The sequence below is a fragment of the Schistocerca nitens genome, chromosome 2 (genome assembly GCF_023898315.1).
Source record: "Schistocerca nitens isolate TAMUIC-IGC-003100 chromosome 2, iqSchNite1.1, whole genome shotgun sequence".
Classification (NCBI taxonomy): Eukaryota; Metazoa; Arthropoda; class Insecta; order Orthoptera; family Acrididae; genus Schistocerca; species Schistocerca nitens.
In genome coordinates this window covers 630625384-630647024 of record NC_064615.1, presented here as the reverse complement: position 1 = coordinate 630647024, position 21641 = coordinate 630625384, and the positions used below count along the sequence as shown (strand labels likewise).

Below are 21641 nucleotides of genomic sequence, written 5' to 3'. Positions count from 1 at the left end.
TTTTCCAATGCATCGATTGGCGTTTAGTTTCGGGATTGTAAGTAAAAAACCACGATTCATCGCAAGTAATAACATTTTGTAAGAAGGTGGGATCACTTTCAATGTTTTCCAGGATGTCAGAACAAATCATTCTTCAGCGTTCCTTCTGTTCAATTGTGAGACACTTTGGAACCATTTTTGAACACACTTTGTTCATGTTGAAACTTTCATGAAGAATCTGCCTAACACTTTCCTTGTCAACTCCTGTTAACTCAGACACTGCTCTGATTGTTAAACGGCGATCTTGTCGAACAAGTTTACCGATTTTTTCAATGTCTGCATAGGTTTTTGCTGACAATGGTCTGCCAGTGCGAGTGTCATCACTGGTGTCTTCGTGTCCATCTTTAAATCGTTTAAACCACTCAAACACTTGTGTTCGCGATAAACAATCATTGCCGTACACTTGTTGTAACATTACAAATATTTCACTTGCAGATTTTCCTAGTTTGAAACAAAATTTGATGTTAACATGCTGTTCTTTCTGTACACTCAACATTTTCCGATGCACAGACAAAACTTTAACTACTTAAAACAGACGCCACGGGCAGACTGAGTGCAGGAGGCAGATGAAACTCGAGCAGTAGGCGGAGCGAGAGTCACGTGACAGGCCACGCGACTTTCAGCCTTATTGCATTCGTTTTATTGTTTCACCAGTACTAGTCCGGTTTTTTTCTAGCCACACCTCGTATAATACTGCGTGAAGAGTTTGACAGAGCACTGAAAGATCTGAGTCAAAACAAGGCCCCGGAAGTAGACAACATTCCATTAGAACTACTGACAGCCTTGGGAGAACCAGCCCTGACAAAACTCTACCACCTGGTGAGCAAGATGTATGAGACAGGCAAAATACCCTCAGACTTCAAGACGAATGTAATAATTCCAATCCCAAAGAAAGCAGGTGTTGACAGGTGTGAAAATTACCGAACAATCAGTTTAACAAGTCACAGCTGCAAAATACTAAAGCAAATTCTTTACAGACGAATGGAAAACTGGTAGAAGCGGACCTCGGGGAAGATCAGTTTGGATTCCGTAGAAATGTTGGAACACGTGAGGCAATACTGACCTTACGACTTATCTTAGAAGAAAGATTAATGAAAGGCAAACCTACATTCCTAGCATTTGTAGACTTAGAGAAAGCTTTTGACAATGTTGACTGGAATACTCTCTTTCAAATTCTAAAGTTGGTTGGGGTAAAATACAGGGAGCGAAAGGCTATTTACAATTTGTACAGAAACCAGATGGCACTTATAAAGAGTCGAGGAGCACGAAAGGGAAGCAGTGGTTGGGAAGGGAGTGAGACAGGGTTGTAGCCTCTCCTCGATGTTATTCATTCTGTATATTGAGCAAGCAGTAAAGGAAACAAAAGAAAAATTTGGAGTAGGTATTAAAATCCATGGGGAAGAAATAAAAACTTTGAGGTTCACCGATGACATTGTAATTCTGTCAGAGACAGCAAAGGACTTGGAACAGCAGTTGAATGGAATGGACAGTGTCTTGAAAGGAGAACGTAAGATGAACATCAACAAAAGCAAAACGAGGATAATGGAATGTAGTTGAGTTAACTCAGGTGATGCTGAGGGAATTAGATTAGGAAATCAGACACTTAAAGTAGTAAAGGAGTTTTGCTATTTGGGGAGCAAAATAACTGATGATGGTCGAAGTAGAGAGGATATAAAATGTTGTCTGACAATGGCAAGGAAAGCGTTCCAAGAGAAATCTTTTAACATCGAGTGTAGATTTAAGAGTCAGGAAGTCAGTTTTGAAAGTATTTGTACGGAGTGTAGCTATGTATGGAAGTGAAACATGGACGGTAAATAGTTTGGACGAGAAGAGAATAGAATGTTTCAAAATGTGGTGCTACAGAAGAATGCTGAAGATTAGATGGGTAGATCACATAACTAATGAGGAGGTATTGAATAGAATTGGGGAGAAGAGGAGTTTGTGGCACAACTTGACAAGAAGAAGGGATCGGTTGGTAGTACATGTTCTGAGGCATCAAGGGATCACCAATTTAGTATTGGAGGGCAGAGTGGAGGGTAAAAATCGTAGAAGGAGACCAAGAGATGAGTACACTAAGCAGATTCAAAAGGATGTAGGTTGCAATAGTTACTCAGAGATGAAGAAGCTTGCACAGGGAAAGTAGCATGGAGAGCTGCATCAAACCAGTCTCAGGACTGAAGACCACAACAGTAACAACAACAATATACTACAATTAGATGAAAGTATCCTATCTATTAAAACTAATACTCACAGATGCAGGAAATGTGTTTATTGGTCTTTATAGTGGAAATGTTAAAGGAAGTGGTGGCCATATTCGGATTTTAAGACTTGTTTTGTATGCTGTGTGTAGTCAAAGATAACAGGACAAAACAAATTGGAAATTCATAAGGAATTACCTGAAGTAGCTGAGACTTAAAAAATTGGAAATAGAACCTAATAAGGTGTGGAAAATTCTGGCAGAATGTGTATAATTTAGGAGTGAATGTTACAACTTTCTGAATAGTAGAAATTCTGAATCACCTGGACTTCATCATCATCATAATCATCATCAGAGTTACATGACTTTAGACACGATGTTAAGTTGTGAAGAAACTTGGTGCTGTGTCATTTTCAGGCCACAACACTTCCTAATAAGAACTACAATCTCTCTGCTCTGTTAATTGTTTATTCTCATCATACGCAACATATTCAAGCAGTACCAGTACATTAGTTCACTTTGTGTAAACACAGGCAAGTCTGAATGCACCTCTCGAAATGTGTGCACAGGCATTTCATTTGCAAAACGTTGGTAGCATCCAGCTAACCAGTAAATGTTATTTGTGATAATTGACGCCATTTTCCAATGTGAAACTCTAGATCAGTTTAATACTGGCAGTCCAATGCACTGTTCTGTGCTCCACAATCTTATGGATCAAAAGGCTGTTTTTCCATGCCTTTTTTTCCATTATTGATTATACCTGACAAATTGTTCAAAGCGGAGACTTTAATTGGGGCAGGCATTGCATTGTGAAAAGTGATTAGCATGTCACCTCTAGTCAGATATTGAAATATCGAGATGTGCGAATAAAAATTAGTCCAGAAAACTAGCCACATGCCAATGAGTGACAGACAGTGTATAGGCATCCTTAAAGATATGGAAATCACTGTAGGTGCTAACTTTTGCTCTTTTTAGCCATTGTACAATATCCCTCTTCCCCTCCCCCTCTCCCTCTCCCCTTATCATTTTAATACTCAGCCTTGTAAATATTTATAAGAGATATATACAGACTGAAAAAATACAACACCAAAAGATAATTAATGTACAGTAATGAAATTTAAGGAATACATTTGTCTTCACAACATATTTAAGTGATTAACATAGCAAGATCACAGGTTAATGTAAAAGGCAAATGTGAAATCTTGGTACACTAATAACTAGTGAAACTGCAAGACTTTTTAATGTACGCATGCAAACATACATGCAGTGTTGTACAGGGCCGGATGTCAGTTTGCGGAATGTAGTTCCACGCCTGTGGCATTTGGTCAGTCAATAGAGGGAATGGTTAATGCTGCTCATGGATGATGCTGGGATTGTTGTCTGATAATGTCCCCATATGTGCTTGATTGGAGACAGATCTGGTGATTGAGCAGGCCAAGGCAACACGTCAACACAGGGTGTGAGCATGGTGGGTTTCAACAGTAGTTTGTGGGCAAGTCTTATCCTGTTGGAAAACATGCCCTGGAATGCTGTTCATGAGTAGCAGCACAACCAGTTGAATCACCGGACTGACATACAAATATGCATTTGTGATGTATGGGATAAAAAAGAGAGTGTTCCTCTTGTCATATGAAATTGCACCCCAGACCATAACTCCACATGTAGGTCCCGGTGTCTAGTCTGCAGACAGGTTGGTTGCAGTGTGTCAACTGGCCTCCTCCTAACACACAGCCATCACTAGCACTGAGGCAGAACCAGCTTTCATCAGAAAGCACAACAGACCTCCACCTTGCCCTCCAATGAGCTCTCACTTGATGCTACTGAAGTCACAAATGGCAGTGATTTGGGGTTAGTGGAATGCAAGCTACAGGGTGCCTGGCTCAAAGCTGTCCCTGAAGTAAGTGATTTGTAACAGTTCATTGTATCATGGTGATGCCAACTACTGCTGCAATTGCTCCTTTGGATGCAGTATAGTATGTGAGAGCTGTACACCAAACACAACGGTGCTCCCTGTCGATGGTGCCATGTAGCTGTCCGGAGCCCGATCTTCTTGAGACTTTACATTCTAATGACCATCACTGCCAGCAGTCATGTGCAGAGGCTACATTCCCATCAAGTCTTTAGTATCGCAGGAGGAACATCCATCTTCTCATAGCCCTATTACACGACCTCATTCAAACTTGTTACAGTTTTGGTAATGGTGTATTGTTACCTGAAAGGCATTATTGGCTAACATCAGCTCACCACGTCCAATCTTAAAAGTAACGAATGCCCATGATCATTACAGTGTGTATTTAAAGAAACTTAATTTGCATCCTCATAGTGGTGCTACTAGTGCCACTCTTATGCGACTATTGTGAAATTTGAATAGCCATTATCTTTCAGATGTAGAAACATGCCTACCAGCTTTCATTTATGTCACAAAACTCCTTCATTATGTTGCAGTTCCTTTTTCTGTCAGTGTAGTTACCCCACTGCTTTAGTGTTAACTTCACTAATACATTTTTCATTTTTATTTTCCTAAATCTACATAAAATGTGTGTCAAATGCTTTTCTGCATGACTGATTTATATTTCCTTTGTTGTAGGATGCACTTTCTGACCATCACCCAGAAGTGTTACTTATTAACCCTCTACCAGAACGTTTGAGGACTGTTCGTGGAGACCCTCAGTTTGGGCCTGTCAGGCAGTTTCATGGGAATCTGCTTGTTACATATAGTCCTGACTCTATATACATTCTCGATCCATCTAATATCTCTGTTGTCGGAACTGTGTCGGGCCTTCGGGGTGTACTTGATGTGTCTGTTTCAAGAGATGAGATTTTTGTGCTAGAAGGTGGTAGAAGTTTGATTCGTTTGGCATATGGACCTGAAGCACCTCCAGCGCCATCAGAATTGCAAGGTTGGTATAAAGTACAGAAAGTATAGCACATTGGTTCTGTTTTGAAATATGAACTTGCAATATCTTAATGTTATACAAAGCAGTTTAATTAAAAAAATTCAGCATGGAGACAGATTAAAAATATATTTTTACCTGTTGCTGATCAATTAACTCCTGAATTTCTTTTGTACATAGACACATTGATGTACATTTCATTGCATATTGCATAACATTCTGAGTCAGTCTGCTAAGGGCTATGTTGTGAAGCATTGAATATTTGTGCAGTGGTATCACTCGGAGTAGGTATTAAAATCCATGGAGAAGAAATAAAAACTTTGAGGTTCACCGATGACATTGTAATTCTGTCAGAGACAGCAAAGGACTTGAAAGAGCAGTTGAATGGAATGGACAGTGTCTTGAAGGGAGGATATAAGATGAACATCAACAAAAGCAAAACGAGGATAATGGAATGTAGTCGAATTAAGTCGGGTGATGCTGAGGGTATTAGATTAGGAAATGAGACACTTAAAGTAGTAAAGGAGTTTTGCTATTTGGGGAGCAAAATAACTGATGATGGTCGAAGTAGAGAGGATATAAAATGTAGACTGCCAATGGCAAGGAAAGCGTTTCTGAAGAAGAGAAATTTGTTAACATCGAGTATAGATTTAAGTGTCAAGAAGTCATTTCTGAAAGTATTTGTATGGAGTGTAGCCACGTATGGAAGTGAAACATGGACGGTAAATAGTTTGGACAAGAAGAGAATAGAAGCTTTCGAAATGTGGTGCTACAGAAGAATGCTGAAGATTAGATGGGTAGATCACATAACTAATGAGGAGGTACTGAATAGGATTGGGGAGAAGAGGAGTTTGTGGCACAACTTGACCAGAAGAAGGGATCGGTTGGTAGGACATGTTCTGAGGCATCAAGGGATCACCAATTTAGTATTTGAGGGCAGCGTGGAGGGTAAAAATCATAGGGGGAGACCAAGAGATGAATACACTAAGCAGATTCAGAAGGATGTAGGTTGCAGTAGGTACTGGGAGATGAAGAAGCTTGCACAGGATAGAGTAGCATGGAGAGCTGCATCAAACCAGTCTCAGGACTGAAGACCACAACAACAACAATCACTCACCATTTATGTGCTGCTGCTGGTGTCTGCTATTGCAATAAGGTAGTTAATTTGGAGTAGTCTAATCATTTGTTACAAATTCTCCCCTGCTGATGGCCAGAATGCGTGAGAGGCAAAGTGCAGAAACACTAACATTTACAGTTGCTTGGAGCATAATTTTTATTTTTATTGTATTTTATTTTTTTACTGTATTGGTAGTCCAAACTTAATATATATTGTGAGTAAAACTGCCAGAGATCATGTGATGAAACTCAACTCTACCCAAAGCATCACATAGCAGTAACAAAAAATAAAATCCAATTGTCTTGTTTGGGGTTGCTGAGAGTTAATAATGATTGTGAGAGAGAAACATGAAGGTAATAGCACACAAATTATATCAGGCAGTGATAACTAAGAAATATTGATGTTTTGTGGAGTCAATGCCTATATTTTTATACCCGTACTGAAATCATTCATCTGATATATTGGAGTTCCATATTTCTATTTTTTACATGCTTTTAGTGCCTACTAAATGTTGATAGTCAAAACAATTTAAGAATTTCTAATACCAATTTGATAACACACCTCAACTCATGTATTAGGCAAGTATTTAATTATTTTGCATGAGTTTGTGTATCTCACTCTGTACAACATTTGAACAACTTCCTGATGTCCTTATGTGTTTGAAACATGGAGGCAATGTGACCCCTCTGCCTGTCTGAACCCATCAAGCCAAAGACTACTTGTCTGGTCAGTTCTCACTCAAGTCCGTATGGTGTAAACCGTTGGCTTTCAGTTGAAGAAGTAATATATTGCACTTTTGATTTTTACTGATTGGTGTTTAAGTTATTGAGCTAGTGTTAAGTTATTGAGCTAGTGTAGTGAGTGTGGATACTAAAAGTTGTGAGTGGAGACACTTTACAAAAAAGTGGTAGAACTGAAGCTTGTTGTAACATTTGTAACAAAAATTTTGAAAATTTTCTTGAATATTTGCAAATTAACCCTTTTGATGCTACATATGTGCTCTTTCCATTCTGTGCTGAGACTACTTTTGTTATGGCTGTACTGGGTGCCAAATGCTGATGCCTGTGCTGAGAGACAGCGTTCTGTCTGATAAGAAATACTTATCAGATTTTTTGTAAACTTTTAGGTGATAAACTTTGATTTTTGTGCATCGCACAGTCTGATATCTTCACTCGATAAGGAATTGAATTTCTTTTTGTTGTCTGTCATACTTATTGCACTGCATCTACTTAAGTAAAACATTGCATGAAATTCTGAAGTGTTCGCAGAGGTAAAAATGCATTGTCTGAACTTTGCGTGTGGTCGATCCTAGTTTAATATATTACAGTGAATGAAATGTGGACAAGATATCAAAATTTAACAAAAACACTCCCATTCATGTCCTTGCGCATCACGCATCTTGTGATCATAACAATCGTATATCATAAATGATTCAAAATATTGAAATGAGGCTTTCTGCAAATGATAGCACCCAATGATGCACATATGTTGTAAGAGAAATACTCAAAACTTTCTTATTTATTGAGATATAGAAGTAATTCGTTCAAAGCAGTGAGAGGTCAGCAGCTCAGGACACATTCAGACATCCATAGCAGTGTAGGAAAATCCATGCGGCACACATACATCTGTCCGCAACACCTGGAATAGTGTAACAGGATGTGTATACATGCCCAGAGCAGCAAAAGGGTTAATATATAAAGTGGTTGATGTAAAACATAAATTGAGCAACCAAATAAGTGTTAAGGATATCTACTAATCAGTGACAGGTGGTATGCCTTCACAAGACATGCATTCTAAGACTGCATAAACATCAAGAAGTTCAAATGACAAATACTTTCAGAACTTTTGACTATTTCTACTAGATCTTCATTACCTCTTCTGAGTACATTGATTGGCTGGCCCTCAAGTGTCATTTGACTTCAGCCCAAAGTAGTGTAACACCCTCCATTTGTGCTGCAAAGCAAATGGTTCATTGACACATCTTAAAATTTTCTAAGACTGAGTCTGTTCTAGAAATGACAACTTGCTGTTGGTATTTAAATGAACACCACTATTGAATTCCTTTAAGTCAACATTGAAGTAAAATACTACGTAGAACTCAAAATACTGCTAATGTGGCTGACTTCCAGATATGATTTTTATCGTATGGAACCTGTTGCCTCTGACATCTGTACTGATATATGATTAATTTGATTAACCAACTCTATCAGTAGGGGCTTTCAATAAGTAAGGTGACACAGTTCTTTTCTTGGCCAAATTTGATTGAAAAAATACAGAATTAGTTGTGGAACATCGTGGAATATTTCCACTTTAGTCCATGTAGTTTCATGGAGTTCCGATGGATGGCGGTCCTATACATAGCCTTCAGAATGACGTCTGTAACAGATGTGTGTTCCATGAAGAGAGTTGCCATTGAGTTTCTTTTAGTGGAAAACCAGAGCATCACAGATATTCGTAGGTGCTTGGAGAATGTCTACAGAGAGCTGGCAGTAAACAAAAGCATAATGAGTTGTTGGGTGCAGGTGTGTCATCATCGCAACAAGATTGCACAAACCTGTCCAGCCATGTGCTTGCCAGACAGCCACACACAGCTGTGACTCCTGCAATGTTGGAATGTCCAGACACTGTCATTTGAGATTATTGATAGTTCACAAACAAACACCTTGCTGCACAACTTTACATCTTTGTTGGTAGTGCTGACACACTTGGCCAACATTTGGGGTACTCATAGGTGTATGCCTGCTGGGTTCCTCACTAACAGAAGGCTTCCACCTGTTTGGCCCAATGAAGGATGCACTCCACAGGAAATGGTACATGGATAATGGTGAGGTTATTGAGACAACCAAATGTTGGCTCCGACATTGGTTTCGTAGCCAAAAAAGGGGGGAATGGTGTGGTGTATTGGAATCCTGAATAAAGCCAACCTGATTTCAGAAACAAAATGTGTTGCATTGCTTATTGAAAGCCCCTCTTGATATTAGAATGAGTGAAAGTAGTTCAATTCCAGTGCATTTCTCAGTAATTCAGCCGCATAGTTACAGCCTAATAATTTAGTGTGTCAAGGTTAAATCCCTAGTTTGTAATGGCATTTTTTAATTTGTTTCTGGTATGTGGTGTAGCTTTCAACATCTGCAATATTTGTGTACCTCAGAAATGCAAAGTTGCACTTTTAGACAGATTGTATGTCAAATTGTAGGCTTCTTCTTAACTTGTTAAGTGAGTTTAGTGGCATATCATTGAAAGTGATGGAACCAGCTTCAGTAAAATCATACTGGCAAAACTTTTTTTAAATCAATTATGATAAACATTTCATATGACAAATTTCAGTAATAACATTTTCCCGTTTCACACCTGTCAATTTTCTTCACTCTTTTTTTTATTGATTAAGAACTCTGATACATGTAAAATATCAACATTTTACTGCCAACACATCAGCAGCATTGATATGGCTTGGATAATTTATCAGAAAATCAGTATATTGATATTGCAGAAAGTATTGCCATCTCTACATCCAACCTTAGCAACTGATCACTCCAAGAACTTACCAGCATGACATAAATGGTTTTGATACTAAACAGCTTAGACCAATGATGACTGGAAGAGATCACTTTTGTCCAATGAGTGTTCCTTCTCTTGTGTCTAAAAAGATCAGATTTATGCATTTTCCACTCATTTAAACAAATATGCTTTGTTGTGGTTTGATGTGCGCTCTCATTGTGTTAAACTGTTGTTACCCTTCAAGTACCGCTTATAGCCCTTGATTCTCTGAACAGTTTGCTGCATTGCTGACTTGGTTTTTATATGTTGGAAACCTCCTGGTCTTTCTTCTTTGATCGTCATCCTGTGAACGTTGGATTTGGTGGACAGTTGTGAAATAACATACAGTGCAGAGATATGACCGTTACGTAGATAGAGTAGTGTTATCCATTACATATGTATCTTACATACAGCTGCCTCACAGTATGACTTATTGCTAGTCCACTTAAGATCGTACGCAGCTGCCAAATGATTTCTTTTTGTATTGCAGAAGTGCAAATTTAATTTAAGTTTTCTGTACATTATAGCACCATTGATTCTGGTTTGCTATAACTAACAAAGACAGCAAAGAGCTGCTGCTTTGTTGAGTGCAATAGTCTCTGTCTCGCCGACTGATCACTTTCAGTTAGATGTGAAGTATTGTTTTCATGTTTGATATCACTTTAATCACTCTCTGAATGAGAAATCTAATAAATTTTCACAGATAGTCACTATATTATTCCTATCATTTCAGTATATATCAAAGTTCACTGTTAAAACTGACAAATCGTCATATTTCCAAAACCAAAGATCAACAAACTGCTTCCATTTAGCACTATAGTAATTTATAGTTTTGCAACAATAAAATTCATTCATTGAGTGAGCTTTCCATAGAACAGTATTCCAAGTATCTTCAACCAAATGTTTAGAAAATAATTCATCACAAATTAATGTTTACGTTCTCTTCAAAATTTTATACATTTTTATTGTATAATGCAAAGTACTGCCACTATATTCAACTGTGCAATATACATGCATAAGCAAGAATGGCTAATTCAGAACTGAATACATATTTCTCATATTTATCTTCACAATAATGATACCTAACAGGTCTTGCCAATGTTGAAGGCATCAGCTTGTGTAGTCTAGCTGTCAGTATGGCTGCAGACATGTCCGTGTTTTACCAAAACCCTGTGTGAAGATCTCTCTACCTCCATCAAGTAACTGTTGTACTGGTTGTTATCTTACTGGTTTCTTAAATAACTGAAGAATTGTTTATAGATCCTTATGTAGTATAGTGTGGTAGGACAGCACTCTGCTATCCTGAAACTGTCATGTTGGATGACATGTATTGTCTCCTAGCATCATCATTAAAATAACATCCCTCATTTATCAAGTTTACGTATTTTGCAATTCATTACATACTGTACAATTACTTAAACAAGCACATTGGAATCGTGAAATCTAATGGTATAAAAGAATTAAGTGACAATCAGTCTAGATGCAAAATCATTTTGCATGAGATATGTTACATGGCATACATAGTATGGTGATTGTAATTTGTTTCTGTGACCGTATCACCCGCCCCCCCCCCCCCCCCCCCATGAACCATGGACCCTGCCGTTGGTGGGGAGGCTTGCGTGCCTCAGCGATACAGATAGCCATACCGTAGGTACAACCACAACGGAGGGGTATCTGTTGAGAGGCCAGACAAACGTGTGGTTCCTGAAGAGGGGCAGCAGCCTTTTCAGTAGTTGCAAGGGCAACAGTCTGGATGATTGACTGATCTGGCCTTGTAACAATAACCAAAACGGCCTTGCTGTGCTGGTACTGCGAACGGCTGAAAGCAAGGGGAAACTACGGCCGTAATTTTTCCCGAGGGCATGCAGCTTTACTGTATGATTAAATGATGATGGCATCCTCTTGGGTAAAATATTCCGGAGGTAAAATAGTCCCCCATTCGGATCTCCGGGCGGGGACTACTCAAGAGGATGTCGTTATCAGGAGAAAGAAAACTGGCATTCTATGGATCGGAGTGTGGAATGTCAGATCCCTTAATCGGGCAGGTAGGTTAGAAAATTTAAAAAGGGAAATGGATAGGTTAAAGTTAGATATAGTGGGAATTAGTGAAGTTCAGTGGCAGGAGGAACAAGACTTCTGGTCAGGTGACTACAGGGTTATCAACACAAAGTCAAATAGGGGTAATGCAGGAGTAGGTTTAATAATGAATAGGAAAATAGGAATGCGGGTAAGCTACTACAAACAGCATAGCGAACGCATTATTGTGGCCAAGATAGATACGAAGCCCACACCTACTACAGTAGTACAAGTTTATATGCCAACTAGCTCTGCAGATGACGAAGAAATTGAAGAAATGTATGATGAAATAAAAGAAATTATTCAGATAGGGAAGGGAGACAAAAATTTAATAGTCATGGGTGACTGGAATTCGAGTGTAGGAAAAGGGAGAGAAGGAAACGTAGTAGGTGAATATGGATTGGGGCTAAGAAATGAAAGAGGAAGCCATCTGGTAGAATTTTGCACAGAGCACAACTTAATCATAGCTAACACTTGGTTTAAGAATCATGATAGAAGGTTGTATACATGGAAGAACCCTGGAGATACTAAAAGGTATCGGATAGATTATATAATGGTAAGACAGAGATTTAGGAATCAGGTTTTAAATTGTAAGAGATTTCCAGGGGCAGATGTGGACTCTGACCACAATCTATTGGTTATGACCTGTAGATTAAAACTGAAGAAACTGGCAAAAAGGTGGGAATTTAAGGAGATGGGACCTGGATAAACTGAAAGAACCAGAGGTTGTACAGAGTTTCAGGGAGAGCATAAGGGAACAATTGACAGGAATGGGGGAAAGAAATACAGTAGAAGAGGAATGGGTAGCTTTGAGGGATGAAGTAGTGAAGGCAGCAGAGGATCAGATAGGTAAAAAGACGAGGGCTAGTAGAAATCCTTGGGTAACAGAAGAAATATTGAATTTAATTGATGAAAGGAGAAAATATAAAAATGCAGTAAATGAAGCAGGCAAAAAGGAATACAAACGTGTCAAAAATGAGATCGACAGGAAGTGCAAAATGGCTAAGCAGGGATGGCTAGAGGACAAATGTAAGGATGTAGAGGCTTTTCTCACTAGGGGTAAGATAGATACTGCCTACAGGAAAATTAAAGACACCTTTGGAGATAAGAGAACCACTTGTATGAACATCAAGAGCTCAGATGGAAACCCAGTTCTAAGCAAAGAAGGGAAAGCAGAAAGGTGGAAGGAGTATATAGAGGGTCTATACAAGGGCGATGTACTTGAGGACAATATTATGGAAATGGAAGAGGATGTAGATGAAGATGAAATGGGAGATACGATACTGCGTGAAGAGTTTGACAGAGCACTGAAAGACCTGAATCGAAACAAGGCCCCCCGGAGTAGACAACATTCCATTGGAACTACTGACGGCCGTGGAAGAGCCAGTCCTGACAAAACTCTACCATCTGGTGAGCAAGATGTATGAAACAGGTGAAATACCCTCAGACTTCAAGAAGAATATAATAATTCCAATCCCAAAGAAAGCAGGTGTTGACAGATGTGAAAATTACCGGACAATCAGTTTAATAAGCCACAGCTGCAAAATACTAACACGAATTCTTTACAGATGAATGGAAAAACTAGTAGAAGCCGGCCTCGGGGAAGATCAGTTTGGATTCCGTAGAAATACTGGAACACGTGAGGCAATACTGACCTTACGACTTACCTTAGAAGAAAGATTAAGGAAAGGCAAACCAACATTTCTAGCATTTGTAGACTTAGAGAAAGCTTTTGACAATGTTGACTGGAATACTCTCTTTCAAATTCTAAAGGTGGCAGGGGTAAAATACAGGGAGCGAAAGGCTATTTACAATTTGTACAGAAACCAGATGGCAGTTATAAGAGTCGAGGGACATGAAAGGGAAGCAGCGGTTGGGAAGGGAGTAAGACAGGGTTGTAGCCTCTCCCCGATGTTATTCAATCTGTATATTGAGCAAGCAGTAAAGGAAACAAAAGAAAAATTCGGAGTAGGTATTAAAACCCATGGAGAAGAAATAAAAACTTTGAGGTTCACCGATGACATTGTAATTCTGTCAGAGACAGCAAAGGACTTGGAAGAGCAGTTGAACGGAATGGATGGTGTCTTGAAGGGAGGATATAAGATGAACATCAACAAAAGCAAAACGAGGATAATGGAATTTAGTCCAATTAAGTCGGGTGATGTTGAGGGTATTAGATTAGGAAATGAGACACTTAAAGTAGTAAAGGAGTTTTACTATTTGGGGAGCAAAATAACTGATGATGGTCGAAGTAGAGAGGATATAAAATGTAGACTGCCAATGGCAAGGAAAGCGTTTCTGAAGAAGAGAAATTTGTTAACATCGAGTATAGATTTAAGTGTCAGGAAGTCATTTCTGAAAGTATTTGTATGGAGTGTAGCCATGTATGGAAGTGAAACATGGACGGTAAATAGTTTGGACAAGAAGAGAATAGAAGCTTTCGAAATGTGGTGCTACAGAAGAATGCTGAAGATTAGATGGGTAGATCACATAACTAATGAGGAGGTACTGAATAGGATTGGGGAGAAGAGGAGTTTGTGGCACAACTTGACCAGAAGAAGGAATCGTTTGGTAGGACATGTTCTGAGGCATCAAGGGATCACCAATTTAGTATTTGAGGGCATCGTGGAGGGTAAAAATCGTAGGGGGAGACCAAGAGATGAATACACTAAGTAGATTCAGAAGGATGTAGGTTGCAGTAGGTACTGGGAGATGAAGAAGCTTGCACAGGATAGAGTAGCATGGAGAGCTGCATCAAACCAGTCTTAGGACTGAAGACCACAACAACAACAACAACATCTCACAATATTTCATCTTTCCAGATAAAGTCATGTGTGTAGGCTCAATTTGTCCTTTCCTCATATACGGCTTCAAAGAAACAACATTCCTAAGACCGAACAGCTTTCTCGACTCAGGATATACTAATTGGTATGCATTTGGGTGAGGGTTCTCAATAATCTCAAATGGCCCAATGTAAATATCAAAAAACTTCTTGAGTTCTGCTGTTAGTAATTTCGATCGTTCGTGGGATTTCACTTAAGACATGGTCGCCTATTCTGAATGTGGTAGCCTTTATTTTCCTATCATGTCTGTTTTTCCTAGCTTCACCTGGTTTCTTCATGGTTTTCTTTACAATCTCTTCACATTCTTTCATTGCTATTAAGACATATATAACATGTCAGCTTCAGTTGCAAATAGAAACAAAACTTTACCCAGGTTTCATCCAAAATAATTTGGCTTTCTTCAGAAGCAAGTGACACTAAACTCTTTTGGCTGAAACGTGGGTAAAATGTGGTTTCTATTTGCAACTGATGCTGACGTGTTACATATTCAATTATCACAGTTGCTGACAGGGCTGCATAATGTTAAAAATTTTTAGATATTAAGGCACATTGTGGAAAGTCTATTAATTCAGAAATAAGATTCGCTGGTCTGAGATGAAACATAATTTCATATGGTGAATGTTGTCCTCAAAGTTGTTTACGTGGTTGGACCAACTAGGGTGTTTGTGACTACAATAGGTCCTGCAAAGTCTCCCTAGTTCTCTCATGTACCTCTCTGCTGGGATTGAAGATGTGTTGTACTTGGATATCAAGATATGTTTTGTGTTAGTTTTTACCATGAATGCTTTCCAGTTTTTTGAAACAAATTGTGAACCATTATCAGATAGTATGGCTTTTGGTTTTCCTATGCTCTTGAAGTAATCTCTTTCAATCTTTGTAATGATCTCTTTACTCGTAGCTTTTCAAACAGGGTAAAGTTTAATTAATTTGGAAAGTACATCAACCATGATGAATATAAAACAATGACCACCTTTGCTTTTAGGTAAAGAACCATAAAAGTCTACAGCTACTAAATCTAATGGCTTATCCGGAATAATGTTCTGCATTTCTCCTTGACGTGTTCTGCTACTTACTTTTACTCTTTGACATTTGTCGCAAGTTGATATTTCATTCCTCGCCTTCTTTACCATTTTATAAAAGTAGATATTTTCTTGTAACTTTTGTACACATTTCTGTATTCCAAAGTGACCATAACTTTCATGGGTGTACTTTATTAACTTGTCTGCCTCACGTTCTGGCCAACATGGCTTCCAATTTTGAGAGTCCACATCTGTTCTTCTAAAGAGTGTTCCCTTAACCCTCCAGCAGGCGCGTCAACTTTCATGGCGCCACTAGTCGCGATGTATCCTGTGGATACACGCGACGATTTTTGTGGTTTTTTGGTGGTTTACAGGTTCTTTTTCTTTTGTTTTGTTTTAAATTGCAGTTACCTTTATTGTTACAGATTTTACAAATACAGAAGTGAACATCAGGGTCATTACACTTTCAAATTAACAGAAATGTTTGACATTTTGTAATGGAGAAGTACATGAAATTCTTTTAAAAATTTATTTTATTATATATACAAATAAATTATTGAACTAATCAAAGCATGTCTCTTTTTACTGATTGCCCTCTACAGAAAGACATTGTTCACTAATTATTTTTGCGTGCTTTTGCAAACAAAGATGTGTACCACGTTTTTCACATGTATACGTGCTGAGACAAGTCTTTTTTGTCTCCCTGTAGCATGACTGGCACCTTTTTCTTTTCTTGTTTTCTGATTCCAAGGATTGTTCAGCGTTTTCTTGCTCTTTTCCTTTAGGTTTGTACTTTACTAGCATTGACTTTATATCATCAGGTAGAGTCATAATAAGAGCTCTTCTTTTGAGATGATCTTGCAGTAGAGTTAGAGCCAAAGTTTTGAGGTACTCGTGCCGATTTGAGTATTTATTCTTGTTGCACAAGAAAATTACTCTTGAGCTGATGCCTGCAATGTTCAACAGGTGGAAAAAAATCACCATAGGCCATCTTCTTGTTGACCTAGCTACAATGTAGGTTGCACAGAGTTTTTCAACTACTACAACTCCAGATTTGGTGTCATTATAGTGTAGAATAATTGCTGAATTTTTCTCTAAACCTTCCGAAACCTCACTTGACGATACATGCATACTCTAAAGGAGGACTACAGTTTTCCCTTTTTTCGGGACATACGACACAAGGGTTTCATTCTTGCTGTAGCCAAATACGCTATCGTATTGCTGTCTACTTTTTGGTGCTATGAAATTCGATGGCAGTTCCTTCTTGTTTTTTCTAATTGTGCCTACAAACGACAGTCTCCTTTTATGCAGTTCTCTTACTAACTCCAAACCAGTGAACCAGTTATCTCTTGTAATGTTTCTACACGTCCCATATATTGGTTCGGCAAGTCTCAGAACTACTTCTTTGGCGGAGTTGTTATTCTGAAAGGGTCCTCCTGGTTGTAATCCACAATATATTTCCATGTTGTAAGTATAATAAAGCTTGGCATCAGATAGGCAGAAACTTTTGATGCCATATTTAGATGGTTTGGATGGTATGAACTGGCGAAATCCACACCGGCCTCGAAATGCTGGTAGCTGCTCATCAACTGTGACGTTCTGACCGAGGGAGTAATGTGTCTTGCAGTTATTCAAACACATGGTGAACATTTCCCTCACGGCTGCTAATTTGTCTGTCTTGCACCGTTCTTGTCTTGTGGCTCCATCATCAAAACGAACACATCTTATTAGGAACAGGAAACGTTTTTCGGACATGGTCATTCTAAAAATATTCAGACCAAGGTCATCTGCTGTCCAGAAGTCATGAACATTCTGTCGCCCACCATGGAATACACCAGCAAGGTATAACAAGCCAAGAAAGACTTTTATTTCGATTGCGTCTGTGTCCTTGCAGTCACTCTCACGAGCAAAGTTTCCTTTTAGATCAGCTATATGCCTGTTAATGTTGACCACCATTAGATCTAGGATATCATTACTGATGAATAGGCCCCAGCAGTCAATTTCAGTTACCATTTTCTTTGCGTCTCCAACTACCCCAGGCAGTTTGGTTAGTATATTATGAGGCCATGTCTGTGTTGCTTTCCAAGGCACTTTCCTCCATTTAGTTCCATCCTTACTAAAACAAAAAATAAGTACATAACACCATTATTAGATATTGTTATTATTACATCTGAAAGCATATTTATTGTCTTTCCTACTCACCAAAATAGTAATGTTCATCAGTTTCCTGCGCTTCATTATTTTCCTCTTCATCAAATTCATGATCTGTGTCTGAGTCTACAGATCGTGTTTCGAGTATATCTTCGGTTTCTGAATCAGTTTCTGCAAGATCATCTTCATCCTCAATGGATACCTCGTCGTCGAGAAGAAGGCGATGTACTTCTTCCAGATCCTTAGGATTTTCTAGATCATATCGTTTACTCATTTTGAAAGAGAGTACACGTAGCTACAGCGAAACGTTGCTTCATTTAGAAGACAACAACGCAACTGCTGACTTGCGTATGCTGCAGTCATTAGCGGCGACAAAGCGTTACCCGAGTAGGCGCGCTGTATCTGAGAGATAGAGGCAATACACGTTCCCACACCTGACTCATTTATGACCCTGTCAGTATCGGGATAAGACTGAAATTCCTGTGAAGTAATAAGAAAGGTATGACACAAGATGTCGTGGGCCAGCGAACCGTAACCACTGTTCATTGCGGTAATATTAGGGAAAAAGTAGGTCATGTATCTCACAGATACATGCGCGACTGTCGGAGGGTTAAATAGTGTATAGTATTTGTCGAGTTTATGATACCCTCTTTTGCCTAAACAGTCCTTAACCACTTTCTATTAGGATGTTTGTTTTGTCCCCTCCTGATGTTATTGCAAAGCGTCCTTATGAGCTTTTCATCTTGGATTCCCTTCATGTATCTTATTTTAAATTCTTTTTGTTACTCTTGATCAAAGATTTCCTCATCTCCTCATACTGGTAACCTGGATAAAGCATCAGCTACTACATTTTCTGACCCCTTAATATACTCAGTTTCACAATCAAACTGTTGCATAAACATTGCCCACCTGGTTAATCTGTTATGATATAGTCTACACTCCTGTAAATAACTTAAAGCTTTGTGATCTGAATACACTTTTATCTTGTGTCCTAACAGGTATGTTTTTAATTTTGTAAATGCCCAGTGTACCATGAGTAATTTTTTTCCTGTAACTGTGCAAGTTCTCTCATGTTTAAGTAACATTCTACTGGCAAATGCAATAGTGCAGTGAAGATTTTTTTCCATTCACAACTTTCTCCTGAAATAGTTCTGCTCCTAACCCATAATCACTACTGTCAGTGTGAAAACAAAATGGTAAACTAAAATCTGGTCTGTGTTAAAGATTGTTCTTACAAAGTTCATTCTTAATTTTCTCTAGTACCTTCGATACTCATCAGACCAATTCCACATAGTATTTTTTCTAAATAAGTTGCTTAAACATGTTACATTAAGGCATTGTCCATTTATATATTTTCGATAGAATTCACGGATTCAATAGAAAGATTTCAGTTGTTTTCGGTTTCCAGGCGATGGAAAGTTTACGATAAGATTTTATTTTCTCGGGGTCTGCACTTATCCCTTCCTTAGTAATGACATGACCTAAAAATTTGAGTTATGACACACCAAATTTACATTTTTTCTAGTTTTAACATTGTTCCTCCTCTTCTGAGTTTCTCACACACCTTTTTCAACAATGAGTTTCTCACACACCTTTTTCAACAACTTCAAATGATCCTCCCAACTTTGATTTGACACTAATATATCATGTACATAAATGGTTAATTCTGACACAACTTCTTGGCCAAGTACATAGTCTAGTGCTCCTATAAATTCTGCGACTGATGAGTTTAATCTGAAACGCACTACACAATATTGGTAACATCTCCCATTGTATAAGAAAGCAGTGAACTTTGTAAAACTAATTGCAAGAGTACTTGATGAAAACCAAATGTCAGGTCAAGGCTTGACATAATTTGGATATTTTTAAATTTATATAACAACTCATTGATGTTCTCTGGGTGGTCAGTTTCTCTGTATAATTTATTTAACTGTCTGGAATCTAGTACTAATCTGACTTGTCCATTAAATTAATTTACAATGACCAAGGGATTATACTTCTCTCAATGATTTCACACACTTCCATCTTTTGTAATTCTTTCTCCACTGCTTCCTTTTCAAGATTGGAATACCGTATGGTTTTATAAAGAAAGGTTTATGTGGCTTCATCTGCAAAGTACATTGGTATCCAATTACTTTACCTGGTATGTTGCTAAATACATCACTATATTCCCAGAAAAATAATTTCAAATCTTGTTTTTGGTTCTCAGTTAGTTTTCCAGCTTCGGCTACTTTTTCGTTTACCATGTTTTCAAACTCTATCTCGTCTGTATCAAAATCTGCGACATAACTTTCAATGTACTTACCTTATTTTGTAAATTCAATACTGTTCACAGTCTTATTCATACACGACACATTTGACGTAAGAAGTTACATAGCGATGACTTTACCACTTGGTAGAGTCATCATTAATTTCTGTCCTACCCAATCAAATGCTGCACTTACTTTTGTTATCCAAGACACGCCTAAGATAAAATCCTCTGTGAGATCAGGAATAACAAGACACCCATGTACCCATGATACTCCTTCAATTTCAAAAGTAATAAAAGCCTGACTCCTTACTGATTTACTGTGCCTCCCAGTAGCACCTCTTAAATTAATTCCTACTACAGGTAACTCAACATAATCCTTATTAGTTTTCAGTATTTTACTTAATGATTCTGATATCCCAGATACTTGACTTCCTTTGTCCACTAAACACTTTCCTTTCCATTTGTGTATAAGTAGCTCCTACCTTGCAGACCACCAATGGAGCCCTGATCAGTATTTTAACTGTTCAGTTCTCCCCATACCATTAGGACTATGCCACTCGTTTGATTTACTTCCAAAGTGTTTGTTACCAAATTGATTATGATTACTTCGATATTGACCCTTGTGATGGAAACTGTTTCCTTGTGATCCCTTGAAGTTGCACTGGTGATTTTTCTGATGAGAATCATTACTTCCAAAATTGTGTGGTTCCTTTTTATCATGTTGTGTGTTTCCCCAATTCGTGTGTCCTGTCTTTTAAAAATGGTTTTGACTATGGTGTGCTGGTTTACCCGTTTTCTCAATAATACTGACTAGTTTGTCTACATACTTCAAAAACTGATCTATTGTGTCATCAGGTCCATAAGCTAACTCCCACTGTAATTCATCAATGCAATTTGAGCGAGTTCATCAAAAGGTTTGCATAGGTGAGTGAGTTTTCTTTTTGCATAGGTGAGTGAGTTTTATTAACTGACTTTTGAAAAATTGCTTCATGCTACCAAACTAATCTTCATAAACAGGTCCATTCAAGAATTCGCATTTTATTCTAGCTTGTCCTGTCCCTGACCAGAATTTACTTAAGAACCCCTCCTCAAACTCTGCAAAAGCCATTCCCTCAATACAATAATGATTAGTCCATGACAATGCTTCACCTTCTAGAAATCTTTTCACAAATTTAATTTTCAAATTATCATTCATATTTGGAAAAAAAGTTACCTTTGTAGTGCTGCAGGAAATGTACCGGGTGCATAATGCTCTCATCTGAAAAGTTTTTACTGGAATGTTGCCCCACATAGTACCAATATTGTTCGCCAAACTATTGGTGACCATATTGCTACTAACACTTTCAAGTTTCTTAGTGATGTCACTAATACTATTTTCTAAACTCTTGACTTCTTCATTGCTTATTTGTTTATATTTTTTTTACTAATGATTCTTATCTTTTGTTCAAATTTGCCTTCTACTTAACAATTTTATCATCTACAATAGAAATACGATCGGATACTGTATTACTGTATCT

At 38.2% G+C, this 21641-nt stretch overlaps 1 protein-coding gene across 2 annotated transcripts in view; it reads left to right on the top strand.

Moving 5' to 3' along the window:
- Positions 1 to 21641, top strand: part of LOC126236737 (uncharacterized) — a 225451-nt gene that overhangs the window by 58844 nt on the left and 144966 nt on the right. For both annotated transcript variants that reach the window (XM_049946267.1, XM_049946269.1), the window contains exon 7: positions 4824 to 5136. In XM_049946267.1, coding sequence (XP_049802224.1) covers positions 4824 to 5136 — 313 coding nt within the window. The remainder of the gene's footprint in view (positions 1 to 4823; positions 5137 to 21641) is intronic.